General features: G+C 36.6%; 1 protein-coding gene across 3 annotated transcripts in view; it reads right to left on the reverse strand.

Moving 5' to 3' along the window:
• Nucleotides 1-267: 267 nt before the first annotated feature.
• Nucleotides 268-21,863, reverse strand: part of zbtb20 (zinc finger and BTB domain containing 20) — a 117,078-nt gene continuing 95,482 nt past the window's right edge. For all 3 annotated transcript variants that reach the window (XM_017702910.2, XM_017702909.2, XM_017702911.2), the window contains one exon: nucleotides 268-16,133. In XM_017702910.2, the coding sequence (XP_017558399.2) occupies nucleotides 15,535-16,133 (599 nt within the window). In that variant the 3' untranslated portion in view covers nucleotides 268-15,534. The remainder of the gene's footprint in view (nucleotides 16,134-21,863) is intronic.

Genomic DNA, 21,863 nt, shown 5'->3' on the forward strand with positions numbered 1-21,863 from the left:
TATGTGGATGCTACTCGATCGGTGTAAATAGTGGCCATGACAACTGAGTGAATTGTAAAAATAATAATAATAAAAAAAATGTTCAGGATGTCATTTGAGAGCTTTTGCAGTTTGTGAGGTATGAAGCATCTGGGGGATTTATGAAGTGTGCTGGATAAATGTTTGAAGCTGTGCTATTTTTCATTCGTCTTTTTAAATTTCTGTTTTCATCAACAGGGCCCAGAGGGTGCGCTGTCCTCCGAAGGAATGAAAACACACATCATCCTCTTCTGTGAAGTACAGGAAAGTACTAGTTTTTATTCCTTCATATTCAAACTTCACAAACAGCGTGAACTTGTACAATACCTCAGAGAGTGAAAATTACAAAAAAAGTGCTGGTAACATTTACAAAAAATCATCCTTACTTTGCAACAATCAGTTATTCTTCCACTCCTTTTTTTAGTCTTTTGTATTAAGGCTTAATACTTCTGTATAAAGTATATGCAAGATAAGTCTTCACAGTTTTTCGAAAAAAGTCACAATATTATGTAACATAATGAAGCTTTTACGGCTATTTTCTGTATAATAACAAATACACATCACTGGTAAATATACGTGAAATACAGGGCTTACTGTAAAATGGCAGGTAATGATACTGTTTGCTGAAATAATTTTTTTTTTCCTTAAACACATTTATAGGAAAGGTTACATGACATACCATTGTAATAACTGAAGGAGAAAAGAAATAAAAGAATAATAAGCATAAAAACTAGGGAGATCGCCTCCAAACTTTGGCACATCCCTTTGAACATTTTCACAAAATATATAAGGTTTATTTTTTTATTATTATTTTAAATCATATGCAATGGAAGTATAGCAAAACTGGCATAAAGTGAAATCATGCTGTGTAGTAAGGTGCTAAATTAGAGATATTACAAGGCCTGTCTGTTCGTTTCAGTCAGGCAAGAATAAGGTGCATTTGTAAGACTCAAAGCATGTAGGCCTTTTTTTTAGATTTCAAGAAACAATAATAATAGTAATAATAATAATAATTTACAAAAGAAACACAACTTAGTAAAAACAACCCAAATATAATGACCAATAGTCTCGAGGCGACCTCATGAATTCATGCAACCCCATTGATTCAGAGAAATGTGTGACTATCTCTTCCACAGACAATGTAAAAAATACTCTATTGTGGCATGGTGAAATATTCGTCTGTTTAGGTTTGTTTCTTTTATTCTTTTTTCTTCTTTTTTAGAATATATATGCATCGTGTTTATACATAGATATATATTCAGTGTGGAATATGTCACTACAAGACGTGATGAAGGAATGGGATGGGTCCAACCAAATACGACACAGAACGAAGCGGAGATATTTCTTTTTTTATCCCGGGGATTTCCTAAGCTGCACTAGTTTTTACAGATCAGCATATGAGAGCTCTAGCCCTAGGACTTACCAAAGTATCACCCTCATGCACACGTTTAAAGTGACGCAACAAGCTTGCTTAAATAACCTACATCACAAAAGCAATTTTGGTTTTTAGTGCAAACACAATTGGCTGGCTTCAGCTTCAGCTTCTCAATAATAACAAGCTCACCAAGAAGATAACATGAAGGCACATACTTATGCTTCCTCTAACACGCAACAATTTTAGACATACTGCAACACCTTTCAATAACACCACGAAGCGGTTATAACAGGAAAGCCACTATTTCCAAAAAATCAAAAATTGTCACTATTTATGATTGCTATCATTTGCTTATTATTGATCTTGTATAATTACCCATAAAGGAAAACAGCTCTTTGTATATATTGGCTTTAATCCCGACCTCACTTTCCTTCATGGATAATTATGACTTATATATACGTGTGGACTGTAATTTTTTACGTTTAACTGACGTCACACACTGAAAGGAAAAGCGCATTTCCTATTGGTAAAGTCACACGAAGTGACTTATGGCATAAATTTGTGTCTTTTAAGCCACGTCCCAGAAACATGTTGCCACTCTGATGACTGCAAATCAGTTAAACTGTCAAAGAGTGATGACGGAAGCAGCAACGACACCAGCAACGACGACAGATTCAAAAAACCAAAGCAAGAAGGATAATTCCATCAATTTCAGCATACAGATAGTAAGCCTGCATGAACTTTGTAAGATTTTATCACTTTCTGAAAGACCAGTTTATGGTGGCTTCATGTTTCTGGAACGTATCTCCACTTCTTCATCCCCCCCTCTCGCTCAGAGGCAGAGGGGGCTTGTGAGAGCAGTTCGTTCAATTTCGTCCAAAAACAATCACGCGAGGAAACAGGAAGTACAATTTTTTTATGCGCCTCAAACTCGGACGTTTCCACTTATGTCAGCATCTATTTATGTTGCGCGAGCCTTGAGGGCATCGCACGTCTTCCATTCTGTACCTTTATACACAAATAATGAAGAAACCCTCCTCAAATATCTCATTTCATTAGAAACACAGCATCGTGCTATAGCTATAGTGCACACACAGCTTTTATAGTTTGTTATACTACTGTTTTTAAAAGAATTTGTCAGGTTGTTCTGCGTCATAAACTATTGCTGTTTATCAAATGGCGTTTTTCCACCAGGCAGTGCCGCATGGTTGGTACGGTTACAGATCGTGTTCACATTTTGTCATTAATTTCTTTGCCAAGTGTCCATCATAACTGAGTACCTGTGCTGCTTTTACCCCAATCTTACTTGGCGCATTTGTCGTTTAATTTGCACATGGTCTTGAGATTCGTGAGGCTGTCCCATTCCTCATTTTGCTGGGGAACTGAAGAGCGCCCTCTTTGGGGAGGGCCGCAGTACAGTGGCCTCCTAAATAAAATTCTTGGAGAAACAGGGGAAGACCAATCAGTGTGGAGGGTTTTGATTACCAACATGGCATAGAAGAAGATATTTAGGAGCTAAAATACATTTGTAATTCATCTTGCCATTCAGATACATCATGCTTGTAATCTATTATGAACCATTGTACATGGGCATGTTTTGCCCTGCACATCTGCATGTTGTTGACATACGTAGTCTGAACTTTGAGGAGGACTGCAGAGCTCAGGGCAACTTGAGTCAGACAACAGCATTTCTAAAAAAAAAAAAAAAAAACCCACTAAAAGCTGAATCAGAACTTGAAGCTCCTCCACTTTTGCTGTTGAGTTTACTGAGAAATGATGTAACCAAACAGACCTCAAGAAAACCCTGCAGTTTACAGTTCTGTTGTACATTGAGAAACTGACACCGGCACACAAACTAACTGTACCATGCCGTGCCACACTGCCCAGTGGAAAAAACACTTGAAGAAGACTGAAAATTATTTTAGTGCAAATCTCTTTTCTAGTTTGAAAAGTGGTAGTTTGATTTAACATCAAATAGGATCGTGAAAACGTGCAACCACATTATCTGGCTGATATACGTAGTGGTTTTTTCAAATATTAGTTCAGTGGTTTCCCTTTTTGTATACGTTACGAATCTCACTGTGTTATTATTAATATAGGAATTTGGGAGGGGATGTTTGGAAACGTTCACATCGAAATAAAGTTTTCGAAATGCTGTGTACTGTGCTGCTTGTTCGTGTCTCACTAAGGATAACTTATATATATATATATATATATATATATATATATATATATGTATACAAAGACTTACTTTAGTCCAGTGTTTGACAAGTCAAAGTATAAAACGGCCTTGTACACACATTTATAAAACCCTTATATACCCTACCTCAAAACAGCAGTCATCACAAAGAAAACAAACTTTTTTTTAAACAGTAATAAAAAAGACAAACCAACTTAGAGCACTAAAGAACACCGTACAAAAGAAAATTGTTACTGCAGCATATAATTTAGGGTTGCTTAGTTACTGAAAGATGTCAAATATACCTTTACTACAACAGCTCCACTTCTGCCCAGTTTTCTACAGTTATTGTATATCATAATATAAACCTTTAGTATGAACGCGATCAGGGCGATTATGAAAAACGTGAAAATAAATTATGTATAAGTGCTTTATATGTGTTTAAGAAGGTATTTGCCTACAAGAATGTGTAAGATATGGCTATAAATAGCATAATGAAAGAAAAAGCATGTTTTTTTTGTTTGGTTTTTGTTTGTTTTTTTTTTTTGTACATGAACTAGCCTAATCTTGAAAGTGGACATCCATAGGTCTCCAGTTTTACAGTACTAAAATGTACATCATAGAACAGGGAAGTGATGATGATGATCCTAACTGACCCACAGTAGGTTTCAATGTCCTGCAACTGTATAGAAATATATATATATGCATATATGCTGACAAATATCTAACCCAAGTAAGCTAAATTAATTCTAAATGAGCTCATGCTTCACCATTATATTGCCTTTCTAATTACCAAGGGGTTACATTCTACTCTGATATGAAGGTTTCCATCCAAATATTTACACTATATAATAATAGTTATTGTTATATGATCATGTACCACGCCACAAAAAATAGGGAATTTGGTCCTTTAGGTTGAAAAGATGACACAAATTCATAAACAGGTAAATGTTCACGTTCGCTGTGTGATTTTACATGATTCCATCTATAAGACTGAGTGAGTTCTTTGCTGGAAGAGTGAGATACATGTCTAACAGGCACTAGAATTAGTTACAAGGTGTTTTTTCATGGCATTTGAAGGATTTTTGAATGAACGAATTTGATCTTTCTCTTTCACTTGTCACGGTACGACAGGGAGTCGCTTGATGGCCTTAATACATCGCGAAAAATCGAAAAAACTACTATGTGCAAACACAACAGATAAACAGCTTGGTCCATTTTGATTCATCAAAAAAGAAGAAAAACAAACAAAAAAAATCTACAGATCCTTTCCACCACTAGGGACAGGAAGATTGATACCATTTTTGAAATTTTTACAATAACATTCAGGGAAAAAAAAATCTAATTGCACATGGCAATTGTTACTATTGTCCAACAGTCCAGTGCATTTTACTTTGTCAGTTCTTTGAGAAAGAAACACAAGGCTTAGTTATACGTTATCACAAAATGAACAGACAACGAGAAACAAATAAAACAGAGCAATGTGTATTAACAAGGGACTTAGGATGAAAAATAGTTCACGTTGTAAAACGGTTTATCCTAAATCACTACCGTACTGCAACACATACACATTTTATAAATGAGCTGCACCTCTACTTTTATGGATATTGATATCTCTTTATATGTTGTAAAAAACGACATTTTGGTCAATGATAGCTATGTGAACCTTCCAACTTATAGTTTACCAATGTGTGTTAGTATGATAGGTGATACCGAAAATTAAGAACCAAATTTTAGCCAAAATATATTTCACATTTCATTTTTTTTTCCGCTCACAAATCACATTACTATATCTGCTTGGAATTTGAAAAGATTCTTTGGTGTTTACAGGAACTACAATTATCTTTCCTAGTCGTTTGATAAAATCAGTTCTGTCCAACATGGATGCAAATAAGAAAACTATAGTAGTTTCTCTGCAAAATGCCTCTGCAAAACACAAAGTGTGCCCGAAAGGAAGCTCACCGCATCCAGACTGATTCAAAGACCTCGGAAGCCTTAGCCTAGCGCTAGCATACCTAGCGTAGATTTGCCAAGTGTAGCGGGTACAGCGCACATGTACAAGCAAAGGAACCAATCCCAAAATAAGCCACACACAAACTTAGGTCTCCCAAAGGATCGCACAGTGAAAGTTATTCTGTTTGACTGTAGACATAGATGTTATTTGGAGGACAAGTGAGAGGCTTTGAAAGGCCTGCTCAAAAGACCTAAAGGCAATCTATTGTCATGTGTTTTTCAGCATTGCTACATTAAAGACTTGGCTGGTGGTCACCTTTGGGATTCAACTGGTGACACATGACAGCTGTTGTGTGCTGGCACCACTGACTAAACCAAATCTCAGGTCACATAACTGCATATTGTGTAAAGTTGTGCACATGAACAGAGCACAACAATCATAAAATCAAATGTTAAGAAAATTGGTGTGGCAAAAAAAGAAAAAAACGACAACAACTAGATGCCTTTTAGAAGCCATGTAGAATATTAAAGGGTAGTGATTGATGGATGGTTTCTGAAATGGGATCTTTGATTACAGTATTTGCCAGATAAATGGAGTTATTTGCTGTTGCTTTATTGGCGAAACTGGCAACAATTTCAGCATAATGTTCTACCTGGAATCTGATTAGTTTTTGCAGAATGTTAACAGCCCAGCGTGATTATTAAAAGAGCAAGTCAGAATACTGAAAAATAATTTAGAAAAAATACATATTTATATATTTAGTCAGTTTAACAAATGCAGCAATAGGACGCTTTCAAAAGGCCTAACGTTTTTTTTCCAGGCTTGGTGGAATGCATACTTTAGATGTTTGAAATATTTCACTTGCACTGATTTTGCCTGACTTTAACCATATTATATATAGTGAGTTACCAAATGAAGATTCCAGCGAACACATGAAAAGAGAATGCCAAACTTTAGGGATGAATAGTCAGAACCTGGATTAGAAAATTGAGGAATGTTTGGGATTTCTGAGGGGGGAATGTGAATTATGAATGATAGTTAGCCAGAACGTTTCTTTTGATTGCTTGTCTGTTACTTTCACAAGGGCAAGTTAGGACATCAAAACTAAAGCTAATACGACTAACCCTGTGTACAAACTGACATGGCTGTTTTAAAACCACCATCACTATAGATTACAATACTGACGCCCAAAGAACAATCTAAACACTCCTAAAGAGATACAAGGACAACTCAAATTTGCAATGACAGTAATAATAATAATACTTCAATCATGTACAGGGTAATTACAGATGTTAGATTACTGCATGACATCAAAGTTCATCTTACTGTTGAAGAGAGATGGCAATATATATATATATATATGAACAGTAAAGGGGTGGCTACTGGAAATAGCACTACAAAATCATTTAATCTGAATTATGCTGGGCACTCTTTTATAAGGAACATATATGGGTTGTAAGTGACATTTGAAAGTAGAAATTAAATGAAGGTCATGCCATATTTTCTTATCAGGTACAGTTTAGTACCATTAATGAATTCATGTTAAACTGCCATTTCACAATAAATGGCCGGCAGACTTTTTATCAACATGCAAAAAAAACCAAGATGTGGTGGAAATAACGGAGAAGTCAAATTATTGTGCGTATCATCAAGAGAATAACAAAGTTGTTTCAATAGCAAAAAGACTTGTTTGTGTGCGTAGATGTTAGTTAAAGTTCTAACAGGCACTGTTAGCTGGAAGCTGCCTTTCTCAGTCATTATTTGCCGGATGCCATCACGCATTCTGTACAGCTTAGACACCTACAATTAGTTTATCTGCTGAAGGAAAAAACCCACACTACCCTAACAAGCAAAAGAAGCAGCTTTTACCCAAATCATAGCATCCTTTTTAGAAATACCGCACCAGCACTATCTTTTCAGTCTTTTAGTAACCTTATGTTTAAAAAAACAAAAATTGTCCAAGATCTCCTTTCTTTCTCATGCACTGACATTCTCAGACATCTACATTATCTATTTGCTGTCCGGCTTTTCTTGGCTCCTGTGTGCCATATCAATTGTCATACCACTTTGATTTCCTCACACTTTTTGTGTACTCATGCTGTGAATAATAGGAAACTGAGCTGGTCCGTTGCGCTGAATTTGAATGATTTGATTTCGTTCCATCAGTCAAGTGGCGTTGTAGTTAGCCAAGGAAATTGCCTACTACTTTTGGTCAGGCACCATGGAGGAAAAAAACTGTTTTCGATTAAATTGTTCGACTTAAAATGCCAATAAACACAATCATCATTGTTGTAATGAAAAGGGACCTCTTCCCATTCTGGTTAGCAGATGGTATGATGTTAAATTGCAATATTTTTGCCTTAATAAAGAGAAGCATCAGGCAAAAGCCACTGAAAAGCCCAAAGAGAACAATTCATTTCTTTCTTTTTGCTAGGTAAACTGATTGTGGGAGAGATGAGAAGCGCACAAGAGGGTGGAGAGGGTGGGTGAAAGCATGGCTTCACCTCCACTTGCAGCATAGCGAGCACAAGGACAGCCATCTGTCATCCTCACACTCAAAACTACTTTACAAGCCCTCAAATATAAAATCTTTCCACTCAATGCTTCAGCAAATGGCACAAGTTATCCCTGCTGCTGATCTAGGATGACTTCCTAAATCCAAATCCTTACATTAAACCAGTCTCGCGTCAACACAGAAGGTCATCTTCCACGAATACTACTGCAAAGATTATGAGGGTTGTTCATTTCAGACGTACGGCATTCATGAAGTCCTACTGCACTACTATCCCAAATTCTGCTCTGAGTTGGAAACGCGCCTCCTCGCATGATAAGTGAAGAATAATCTGTATCTGCTTTCGCGCGTTCATAAATATCTGTAAAGATTTTCCGTAGCTATGTTAACAAATCTCTCCTGTTAAAATCTGTATAAACTGTAGAATATGTGTATTATAATGCCTCTTAAAAACCTTTGCGGCCATAAATAGAGTGTTTTTTCTTGTCTTTGGATCTGCAGTGGAATAGCATATGATGAACTGAGAATATCGTCCAGTACTGTCGTTGAGAAAGAAAACAAACCAGTGATCTAACATCAAACAAAGAAATCTAGAACTGAAATACATCGATTAAATAAATGAATTATTTCCAGGTACGTTCTGATGATGCATTTTTACTACTAAACCCCTTCAAATTCTCTCTGATAAAAGGAAAACAGTACTGTATTATGCCTGGACAGCTTGTCAGCAATAACCATCCCATAATGCTCTGTTTATAATGTGTATTCCAGCACGCACTCGTCAAAGCCATTTGCTCTCAACACTCAACATTCATTCAAAGCATTTGAAAAGTCAAATCGGACACGTTTCCTCACAACAAGGCGACTATCAGTGCCTTGAAAATAAAAAAGAAATATATCTATCATTGGACTTAACTGGTTTAAATGTAGACGCTGTAAATAGAAGGCCATATGATTTACAAAATACGCTTGTGAAATTAAGTTAAAAAATATCACAAGGAAATTACAAAATGACTTTTTCTTAAAGTATGATTTTTAGGGTGAGGGGCACTTTGGACACTATTTTTAGTACAAAAGAGGCTTTATTTTGGTGATTTCAGGGATTAAAAGCCACCACCCTTACTTATGGTCCTTAAAATGATACGAGGCAAAGCCTGGGTTTTTTTTTTGTTTGTTTGTTTTGTTTTTTTTTCAGATTGAACTGTATATTTATTGCTGGTAGTCTTTAAAACTTCGCTCACAGACAAATGGCGGTAAATTTATGCATGTGATTAATAAATTTAGGCAGTGATTGTTTGCAAGTAAGGACGGTAATGATTAAATACTGTACAAGTATTAAAATTATGATTATTATTATTATTTATTACTGTTTATTATTATTATAGCCAACGGCATATGTTTTTATAATGGATGAAAACTGACAGTGTTTTTTGTGTATGGTTATCATGCTTGGAGCTATACAAAGAGGCACTTTGTTATTAAACTTTCTACTATATTCTTCCAAAAAAGGGCAGAAAGAAGCTCAATGTACAACATTGGTACAGTAATTATGCTATAGCTGTTGATGTGATTATATTAACCTTTTTTTATTTCAGAACTGCTATATGACCAGTGTGGTGATTAGATGAAACTTCTGTTTAAAAGAAAACTGCCGTGGATGAAACACTTGCAAAAAAGTCTTACAGAATTTTACAGCTTTTGCTGAAAGCCAGCAACACGTGTGTTGTTATGAATAACGTTTTTGATTGTGCAAGAAAACTGAAAGACCAGCTATTTGAAAATTTTTTACCCAAAAAGGGAAAAACTCCACTGGATTGACAGTGTGTGATTCTATCTTGTTTTCTCTGCCCCAAAAACTACCAGCAAGGAGAAACAGATAATGTATAGATCAAGAAACTGACACACTATTTGAAAATGCAGAGAGAGAAAAAAAAAAAACAAAATACGATAAACTCATATAAAATCAACTGACTGTGAAAGCAAAGAGGATCCTGTATCTGTACTGTACACCAAAAGAACAAAAAAAAAAACAAAACGGCATGATAGAACTTAAATCGACCACTTTACATAACTACAGAAACAAAACCAAACACCTACAGAGTATATGCTAAAGAGTTGCAAGTATATAATGTGAATAAGGAAAAAAATTGTGAAGTGAATCTATTATCCCCCCCCATTCGCCCATGATGCGGGCGCTCGATACAGACGCAACAATAAACAGGCTATGCAAATTTGAGTATTTGAACTGTGTCTTAAATTCGTGTCGACATTAAGCTGTAAAAAATTCACAAAAGCTACACGATTTTGGCTTAACAAAGAGTAGGTGGAAAAAAGACAGATTTTCTCCTTTTTTTGTTTTTTTTCCTCTTTTTTTTAAAACACATGAACAAACAGTCACACTGATTTGAGGCTTTGGAGCCTATCATAACACTTCAACACAGACAGTAATATGAGACAGCAATTATATATGATATCTGACACTAGGTGGTGTTGACTAAAATCCTCACCATTTAAAACACATGGTTATTATATAGAGCTGTCCTGAAATTAAGCTAGAGCAGTGAGCAGTACCTCCGTATGGTGCTGAAGATGCAAAGCAGTTGGGTTTTGTCGTTTAAAATCATGGCCAAGTGAGGTTTTTTTTTTTTTTTTGTCATTTTTGTGTCTTTTTTTTCCTGTATATATGCGTATAAGTGTGGGTACGAGTGAATTAGCAGGAAGAGAATGACATCCTCTGATGCTTTTTGCAAGAAAAAGCTCCAATACTGTATTGCAATGTAATGGTCTTTCTCTCTCCCTCACACGCACATGTGCTCACTTTCTCTGCTGTAGTATGAAAGGTTTGTGAAAGCAAAACATCGTTGGATAAGCACCTTTACAGTCAATAGTGCATTTGGTTGCGTTATTTAAATAGTATTAAGGCTGGTTTTAAGGACACAGACATGATGGCCAATATAATGCATTTGTTTGTTTTTTTTTTGTCAAAGATTTTGTTTATCTTAAACAGTGTACCTCATCTAATCATCCATTTGGAAGCGATATTGATTTATCTGCTCACTACCATAGTGCTTGTCTGGAGAGTTAAACATGAAAAATGTGCACGCTTGCCATGACCTGGCCTTTCCACTTGTGGATTCTCTGTGGGCGGAGGTTTGTTTTATCATTTTTGATCATTTTTTTTCAGCATTTCTTGTTGTAATTGTGTATTTGAACATTGAATAAATTAGTTCTAATTCATTTAACTTTTTTTGCTTCAAGACAGCTGAGCTGATGTTGAATCCTTCTGTAAGAAGAGAAAATGTACGTAGCCTTTAATTGAGTACTCAAGGACAGGTAGAGAAACTTGGCAGCCTGTTAGAAATTGCTGCATTCAGAAACTGCGAGACAAAAAAGGTCCAAAAGTCATTCTTCTCTCAAGCATTATTTTCCCCCTAAACCTAACAACAACAGCCATCTGAAGTTTCCTCAAGGGAAGATCAAGGGCAACTTTTTCAGGGCTGAATGTGACAGCCATGAAACGCTCCTCACGCCGTTACTAGCGAAAGAATAGTCTGAGTGGCAGTTTTGTGGCACAGACTCAGCGGTAACTCCACACACCAAAGCTGTTTTACCACTGCAGCACCCACAGATGACAGAAGCCCTGCAAACTCAAGGCCTAGAGGAAATCTGAAGGAAACCACGGCAACATCACGGAAATTCAGACCAAACTGAAACATCCAACATGGGAACGACACCGAAAAACGTATGTCCTGTCCAAAGCCGAGGGCGACCTTCCAACACCCCAACCTTTGACATTTGGACATGATGGCAGTTTAAAGCAATACTCAAGCGTCTATCTGCCTGATCTGTAGTATGGGAAAAAAACCACTACAGACAGTGACTCAAACCCATTGACTCAAACCTCACTTAAAATAAAGCCAGTGGGTTTATCAATTCAATCAAGCATTTCTTTATGAGAAGCACTTATGAAGTCTTTAGTTGAAGAATTCGTAAAGGTGGGATTATTTTATGAGAAGGAAGAATTTGTTATCTTCATAGTGATGTGGAGTAATGATTGTAATAATAAGTCTAATTTTGTAATTTGTTTTCACAGGCTCCAAGATTGCCATGGAGACTATTGCCCATCGGCTTTTATTCGAAGAGTTTTTTGCGTGAGTAGATTTTCTGTCCTTTTCTGAATTTAAGGAAATGTGTTGAAACTATTATCTGTGGTGACTAAAAGATGCAGCAGGTATAGATTAGGTCTGAATGCAACTCTCTGTTAAGAAAAGCTCAATGCACAAGAAGCACAGGAGTAGACTTCAGAGCAGAAAACTTTACAACTTCACCAACTCCAGGGCTGACTGTGGTCAGGTAACGCATAAAGACTCATCTCTGGGTCAGGCCAAGGTCAGCAGGAAGAGAAATATCATGCTCTTTTCTTGTCTGGATAGAGGGCTGAAGGTGGTAATTTTCTTTTTTTTTTCTTTTTTTAAAATTTTATTTGCTGTAATTGTTCTAGTGAAAGTTGCCATTGCTGTGCGTCGTAAATGCGCTCACAAGCCAGCGAGAAAACACATGCGTCTGCTGCTGCTTCTCACAAGTACCTGCACTGCATATTGCAAAGGAAGCCCCGCAGTTCAGGCATCACTAACCATACAACACAAGGGGGAATACGCGCTCATGCACACCTACACATACATACGCACATCCTCTAGGACAGCACAGAAAGGAAAGCTGCGCACAACCACCCTGCCATAGAAACCAGTTTACTAAAACACACGTATTGTTACGTTCAAGCACACTCACACGATAGAAAACTTTTTTTTAACGTTTTGGATTTTGTTTGGTATGAACGCTTTACGTACGGGAAGAAAAATTTGAGAATCTGTCTGTCTCAATGTATGCAATGCAGCAACTGCTGGTGGGGAGACAGGGAGGGATTCAGTGGTGAAAAAGAAAACACGTTAAAGTCATCAAATGAATAAAATGGCGAAAAAACCCAAGGACAAGCTCACACAATGGTTCGGATTTAAATAGGAGAAAAACAAACAAACAAACAAAAACAAATGCTCGCACAAAACACAGCACAAGTAAAATACATACATTAGCAAGCGATAATAATAATAACAAAAGCCGAGAAACCTTTAATCATCTCATCATAAAAAAGGAACAAAGCTACTCGAACACAAGTGAACTCTAGAACCAAACATTAGATAAAAAAATGATTCTTTTTCTCTAAAAACTAGAACATCTCTGGTAACAGTAGTGCACTTATCGGTTTATGCAGTGCAACATATATGCAAGAAAACAATGCAGTCCTCTTATCAAGCTTTTAAGAAAGATATTTCCTTTAAAACCAACGAAAGAAATAAAAAGAAAAAAAATCATAGAATTTCATTTCTTAAGTAAAACAATTTAATATTAAGCACAGGCATTTGAAGTAAGTGTGCAAAGTAGCACTGTTTTTTTTTCCTCTTTTGTGATCTACAACTTATTATTTTTGGACTAAATTCCAACACAAAAAAGGAAGTCAAACTAATTATGATCTCACCATCCTAACTACAGAAAAACAAGTCCTTGAAGGAGTGAGCAAAAAAAAATAAAAAAAATCTCCAGATTGCAGTTGCAGGCGGATGAGTCTGGAACAATACGAGAACGACGAAGCCAAAATACCAGCGCAGAGCTTTTTGAGTGACATGACACTTAAATTACAACCTCTTCTCGTCTCACGTCTCGGAAAAAAATCTACTCAACACACACGACGTCTAGTTATCCATGAAATTCGGGAATGTATCTTATTGTCTGGAGAGTATTATCTTGTTAAGCTGTGGTATATTTAAAAAGAATGAAATTGACCGGGTTTATTATTTTGCTGTGGTTCAGTAATGTAGTTGCCTTGTTTTTTTCTCATTCTCTTGCTCTTGTCCTTTTTGTCTTCTTCTCTATCTCTGTTGCCCTTTCTTCTTCTTCCAACACCGTCTGTAATTCCTGTCGGGCAAAAAAAGAAAACAAAAAAAAAAAAACCATACACTGTTTGGCCATTTGAGCCACTAGGTGGGGCTTAAAGATCAGAAGTAGTGCATTTTATTCGCCCCACCCGCCCAAACAGCTGAGTCACGGTTAGACGTTGCCAACAGGAAACACAGAGCGGGTGGTTTTTTTTTAAAAAACCTTTTTTTCTTTTTTCAGGCCTTTAGGAGGTCATTTCTGTCCAGTTTGCTAAATCGCTCTTCGTCTAATCCAGCTTACAGCTGTCATCAGCAAGCCTCGACTTAGCCACGTTCACGTAGCAGCGAGGGCGGGCCTGTTTGCATACCAAAGCCTGCCTTTTACTGCAAATGTAAAATCCTTGTTTTTTTGTTTATTAAAAAAATGGTGTGAACGAGATTGATGTGTCAATTAAAGCCAAAAGAGCTTTAAACAAAAACAAAAAACAACATTGTTGTTTTTTTCAATCTTACATAATTTTTTTTTTTTCGTTTAAGTGGAAGAGGTCAAATAACAGTCTTCTTAGTGGCAGTGTATGCAAAACAAAATCAACATTTTTGCTCGAATACTGACTTTTTTTTAAAAAATATAAACAAACTTCGTAAACTTGCCATCGAATAAAGAGTCAGGATTTTTAAAAAAACTAAAAAAAAAAACGATAAAACAATAATTATCTTTCTTCAGCTCACTCACAGGAAGTTACATTTCAGTACAATTATTGAAGTTGACTTGTACCTTGATAACAGCTGCATCATTATCCCTCAAAAACCATAGTAATAAATAAAAACCAGTGTCAACTCTCCTTTTCTTATCCTACACTAAAAAGGCAAACTTGTGACCATCATTACTTTTTTTTCAGAACGAATCGAGAGCCCGAGCCAGATGCTCATTTTTTTCCTCTTCTTTTTTTAAAAAAGGTATACCACAGTAAGCTTGGACGCCTATAGTGTCCAAAACGGTCTACATGGGAAAAACGTCTACAAGTTTAAAAAAAAAAAATTCACGGCAATGTTTATCTCTGCACAACACGCACACGCGCACGAGCACAGCCATATAAACACATACATACGAATAACTCATCTGTATGTGTGTGTGTGTGTGTTTGTGTGTGTGTGTATGTGTTCAATGTGTTTTTATCTGTATCTGTATGTATCTTTCGCAGGCCTTTCGGTAGTGTTCAACACATAAATCAGTATTTGAGGAAATCATACATTTAGAGGCCAGTAGTTTGGATCCAGCCAGTGGATCATTATCCAACTACACAGCCTTAAGGCCACCATCTTTTTTTTTTTATTCTTTAAGAATAACAACGACGAAAAGAAAAACCAAAAAAAAAAAAAACAAAACGCCTCTTTTTTTTTCTGGGAAACTCAATGTGCCAGTGTCTATACTCATTTTTACTCTTCATGCCCCAATATCAGGGAAAAAAACACAAAACAAAACAAAACAAAAAAAATCTAGTGCCATTATCTTTTCATTCTTTTTTGTTGTTAAAAGAAGTTTGTTTTCTCTTTTAGGATTTGTACTTATCCGTCGGAGACATGCTTGCGCATGTGGTCGTTGAAGTGCTCGATTTGGTCGAACTTGACAGGGCACACAGAGCACATGTAGGTGGTCCCTTCCTGGCAGCTCGCTTCTGCAGCCACGCCCACTCCACTTGCCACACCCACTCCTGTACCACCGACTCCGCCCCCAGCCCCACCTCCTCCAACCGGCATGGCCAAAGCCACCACGCCCGTCCCAGGCTCCGGCACCGCCATGGGAACCGGGATGGAGGCGGGGCCTCCAGCACCAGCTCCGCCTGTCACCCCAGCCACTCCAGTCACCCCGGGGACTCCGGGGACCCCAGCGACCCCGGTGACCCCGGCAGCAGTGCTGTGCAGGGCCATGTGGCGCTCCAGCAGGGTCTTGTGGGAGAACTTCTTCTTGCAGATGTAGCACTCGTAGGACTTCTCACCGCGGTGCAACCGCATGTGGACGTTGAGCGAGCTCTTTTGGGTGAAGCGCTTGTTGCAGATGCTGCACTGGTAGGCGCGGACGCCTGTGTGCGTGACCATGTGTTTGATAAGGTAATCCTTCAGGGAGAACGAGCGCCAGCAGATGCTGCATTGGTGGGGTTTCTCACCTGCGCAAAAGACAGAAGGCAAGACTTTTAATGAAAGATGCTTTGTCACAAGTACACATTTAAATTCGCCACAGCTTAAAGCGATACACCATTGACGCCAATATCTGATATTTAACATGTACATATCTGCCTATGTCAATACCAGGGATGTGCATGGTATCCACATCCGCAAGTACCATTCAAGGTGCCAGTATTTGATTTCATTAATCAGTATTTGGGTATTTGCTGCATTTTATCATGAAAACCCCAAGAAAATAGACCAGGAACTCAGCAAAATGCTGATTTTTTTGTATGTTTTGATTATATTTGTGAACAAGGATGTTATACCTCAAAACACAAGTGCCGTAACATGGGCCGAGGTTATAGACTTTTTATAGATTGTGAAGGCAGAGATAGCATAGTTTTATTGCTAAATATGCTAGGCTGATCTGATCTAGGTCTAGAAATAGTTAAAATACATTTCTTTGGCAGACTAATGTTGGTACATCTAGTCTAGTGAAGACTAGTGAAGAGGAAAAAGACCTCAGTATCCAGTGTTAAGAAAAGCTACAGGTCCCCACTTGTCCCCTGAGAAAGTGAATGCAAACTACTTTTAAGGTACAAAATTTGACCTCAAAGACCATGTAATACCTTTGAGGGTACAAAAATGTATATGTACAGTACCCTTTTTCTGACAGTGTAATTTTAGATCATTAGCTCATCGGAGGCAGTCCATACTTATTTTTTTTCCTTTAAGTGGAAGAGGTCAAATAACAGTCTTCTTAGTGGCAGTGTATGCAAAACAAAATCAACATTTTTGCTCGAATACATTTTTTTCTTTAAATATAAGCAAACTTCGTTAACTCACCATCAAAAAAGAGTCAGGATTTTTAACAATGCTAAAAAGTACAGGTCTGATATGTACATTACTTATCAGACCCAAAAACCTATCACTCTCAGCTATTTTTGAAGACGAAAATGTGTTTTGAAATGTATTTCTCTGTGTGTTGCTAAACACCAATGCTAACATTTAAAAATGTAAGCCTACAGCGCTACATTAATTTCAGACAAAATACAACATTTTTCCTTTCTCTTCTCCATAGTTAACCATATGTTCATTTGTGAACTCATGCACATCTCTAGCCAATACATAATCATTTATAAAATGTAGTAAATGGGTCACAAATGCAGTAAAATAAAATGCAGATATTTTAGCGCAGTAACCCAACATTGTCCAAATGTCCTGCTCTTGTAAAGTATAATAAATTGGAAAACAAAAAACAAATTGCCACTTCCTATTTTTACAAACTGCTACTCAGCCTCAAACTGTGTGGATTGTTCAGTCTTTTCTAATAGACTTGATTACGTGGTTTCTTACACTGTATAAAACACTGTAATTTTGAAACATGGACTAAAGGTATGAACAAAATGAATGCTTCAAGATGTTTGCTGATACTGTTTTAGCTATGTGACATACTTTAATCCATGTTTCTGGATAACAGTGTGCTACAGTGTCAGAAACCACATAATCAAGTCTATTACACTGTTAGAAATAAAGGTTCTGTGCTGCCACAACGTTTTTTTGTTCATCAAGGTACAAACTATGTAAATGTACCTTCAAAGGTACAACAGTGGTTTTAAGGTCCAATTGTGCACCCAGATAAAAATGTGCATGTTTTTACCTTTTCATAACCTAATGTTTTAATGTTTAGTTGCCTGGAGACAAGACGGGGTGTGTGAAGTCAGTACAACTTAGAAAATATAATTTCAATGCATTATGATAAAATTATGTTCCCTGCAAACACAGCAAAAGTAATACAGTTTTAATTATTGGAGCAAATGTCCAAATACTTTCTGGGCTTATTGTATAAGCCAAAGAACTTTATTTCCAGCAACTTGGTTCAGATTTCTTGATTCGCCATTTTACCAAACCCGCACTTCCTTCCTCATGATACTTTCTGTACAGCTGCTTTGTGACACTGTCCATTGTAAAAAGCACTGCAAAGAAAAAAAACTGAATTGTATTCAACCGAATAACAGATCTCTCTCGCTCTCTTTCTCTTTTTTTCTGAAATCCTGGTCAGGTTCAGTGCTGAGAAACAGTTCTCCTGGAGAGGTAATGTGGCATTTCTTTAGAGGTTTAGTGAAAAATGGTTAAAAAGGTCATATTAATATTCAGAGTTAATTAGAAAGTTATATTATCTCCTTATTAATGTAGTGCAGATCTTCCAGTGGTTCATGTCCATGAAGTGCTAATTATTATGCGCATTTCCCCAATCAGAAGTCTTTGATCCTCAGAGTAGTGACGTGTGTTACGGACTTTAATCTCACATAAACTCAATCTATCTCTTCCTGTGTATATAACAAACTGAGCTTCACTGCACCTCCGCATGAGCGCTGATTCCACCGACACCTCACCCATCCACCAATTCACTGGGACCTATTGTTCCTTTAAAATAACACTTGCACTGTTTTGTAGCTGCTTTATAGTAGGGTTCAACTACAGCCACATGGTGGATGACTAACCAGAGGTCAAAGTCCGACAGCCCTATTACATAATAAAAAAATAACATTCCACAGTACTGGACATGGTCTAAAGTCACTTTCACTTTAGCATAGTAACTTAAGACCAACACACATTCAAATAACTGCCAAGAAAAACAGCCGGAAAATAAGGTTATATGCAGGCAAACCTAGAGGAACACAGCTAGAGCTAAACAAAAGGATATAGCATTGTTGTGGACTTAACAGCACTATAGGACTTATAAGAATATCTGGCACAAGCAAAATATAAGGGTACAGTTGCTGTCATGACAAAACTATTGAAGAAATTGGACAAATTGAAAAAACTTTCAGTGGAACACATTGGAACAAGATTGCTTTCTAAAGTAATTGTGGATTATTTCTGTTGAGCCATTCATCATGAAATTGTAACAAAATGTAAATGGAAGCTGGTATTTTCAGATTCTTGAAAATAAAGACTAAAATAGAGATATGTTGTTTTGGTCCAACATTAGCAACATACTAATTACACATATACACACACTAATTATAACCAGTTACATAATATAGCCTGTAGTATAATCTATATGTATAAAGAAAAAGTCTGAAGTGATTTATAACTGTTTGCCACAGTTATAAATACCGTAACAGTATTCATTTGAATTTTTTGATTAAATGTAATTTTCATACAATTTTCAGAGTTAGAATGTTGTTTCCTACAGTTGTATGAAAAATCAGTAGTCCTATTTGACCAAAAGGCTAAATTTAATTAGAAAATTTTACTCATTTTTAAGAACTTTTTAGTCAGGTGTGATCACTTAAAAAAATCTTTGTAAAGATTTGTAAACAGGCAAGCTTGGAGAACACGTAGATCAAATTGAACAAGCTGTTAAATGTAGACATTAACGGGTTAAAATAAAAAAAACTTTAAGTCTTTTCCTCTCATCTTTACCAAGACTACCATTATTAATGGGGGTACTGTGAAAATCAGAAATAGTCATGTTTATATTGTAAACATAATATATTGTGACTCATAAAGCCGCCAATCACTCATCAACATGTTTTACTGAATGTAAATGATGATATTTCTGAAGTTCGGCATCCTGCTGTGACTTTCTGAAGTTCTATTTGGCATTTTAGGCACAGCAAACACTACCGTATCTGTTAATCAAATTTAGCCCATCTAGTTCTATGAGAAGGCGGGTGTGGTTTGTGATCAAGCGTTGCCTTAATAACTGTTAATTATAGTTAATAGACCACTGATATGTGCTAATTATTGTGCTCTTTTACTCTACAGAGTGAAGACTGAATCTTGAACATGACCACTTCTGGCCTCCAGACGTGGCAGTAAGAAGCAATTGACCTGAGGTGACTTCCTAAGTGTGCTGAGAGGAACTCTTCACATTTGTGAGTTTCTGCAGTTTTAGTCGCCTAGTAGACAGAGCCACTGCCACAGACCATTCACTAACTGATAATGCAAGATGCGTAGGTGTGCATGTGTGTGTGCGCGTTAATTTGCTTTTTTCTACATATAAACTATAGCTTTCACAGGAAAAAGTAAAGCTTCCTGTTACTGGTGTTAAGCTTAGGTTCAGATATAGCCGTGTTTAGATGCGCCAATACATACGGCCGTGTGCAAAATCAAAGATCACCGCATTTATTTAATTTCCAGTCAAAACAGGTACAAGCTATTATTAACTACAAGTTATTCATTTTCATGAGATATTTCTGAGGAGATTAGAAATAAGACAATACGCTTGGATAAAGAAAGAAAAAGTTAAAGGAAAATATTTGAAAACAAAAAACAGGAGTTTCCATAACTAGAGTTGAAAAAATGAATAAAAGCTACAGAGAAAATGGGGTCTAACAACCACCTGGAAAACCTGATAGACACCAAAACTGTCCTCCATCAGATAAACAACACTTAAAGCTATATTTGATAGAGAGGAGAAAATCAAGCTGCTTAAGATCTGAAAACGTCCACAGGTGATTCTGTCCTCCCTTTCACTATGAGAAGACAACTTGGCGCTGTGGGTCTGAAAGGATGTGTAGCTATCAAGAAAATCTCATGGAGAAAAGCAAATTGATTAAAAAAAAAAATCTAACAAAGAAGCTGCCTTGGAGGCGTAGAAGAATATCCCTGCAGATTTCTTTGGAAAACTTATAGTGAGTCACTTTCTGATATTACATCTGATATTACATTTAGTTTCTCTGTGTAATTTTCAATTAAATGTTTTTCGTGCTTATTTCCTGATGCTGAAAAAGAAGCAACTTGTACTTAATAGCTGTTATGACTGGAAATTACTATACACAGTACATTAAAGATGAGAATTTTGATTATTTAGTCAATGATCAATAACTGAGATTTACATTTTATAACATTATTTCTCCTTAAATGATTTTAGCCACTCCTCATAGACAGCTTAAACCCCCAGAACAATACAATTCTGACTTTCTCTATGTCTTCTGCTTATGCAGAGAAGGATGTTGCAACACACTACACATACAAGAAAAACCACCCAGATCCATCAATGATTACCATCTGGTTCCTCTGTATGCTCTGCAGCCTCAGATAGCCAACACAGTACACAGCCATAATGAAGCCCAACATACACAACCGCATTCAGTTTTCTGTAATAGAATGAGTTTTGAGTATGAAGCACATGCCTATGCTGCAGAACAAAGGCCAGACTGCTGCTCATCACTCCCAAAATCAGAAAAAACATAAGTGGATTGCCTCATTTGTAACGTCGCATCTTATCACCAGCAGACAAACAGAAAAATGGCTATTTGAGGTGATTCATAACAGTCAATAAACCCTAACTGCTAACCGTAATTGTCCCTCTAAATAATCAATCAAGTGTGAACAGCGTCTACATTTTTCTGCTTAGTATGTTTGTTTTTTAAGAGAGGTTTATTACTGTCATTTTCCATACTGTTTGAATGTAATTATATTAAAATCATTAATTACGTAAATATGTATATAATGAAGAAATGTCTTGAAATGAGTAAAACATGGCACAAATGTAGATAATGTTTCTCCCACTATAAAATAAGACTTTACTCAAAACAGAAAGTGTTAATTAAATTAAACGAATATCTCCTCTTCTACTCAAAACACAAACATGGCACATATAAAGTTTAAAGTCACCTTCCACACAGTTTCGCTGTGTGTTTCAATAGTCTATAAATGAAAAATAATTAAGTAAAATGTATAAAGAGAGATTTCAAAGCCTTAATTGTTTGAGA

This window comes from Pygocentrus nattereri, chromosome 23 (genome assembly GCF_015220715.1).
Source record: "Pygocentrus nattereri isolate fPygNat1 chromosome 23, fPygNat1.pri, whole genome shotgun sequence".
Classification (NCBI taxonomy): Eukaryota; Metazoa; Chordata; class Actinopteri; order Characiformes; family Serrasalmidae; genus Pygocentrus; species Pygocentrus nattereri.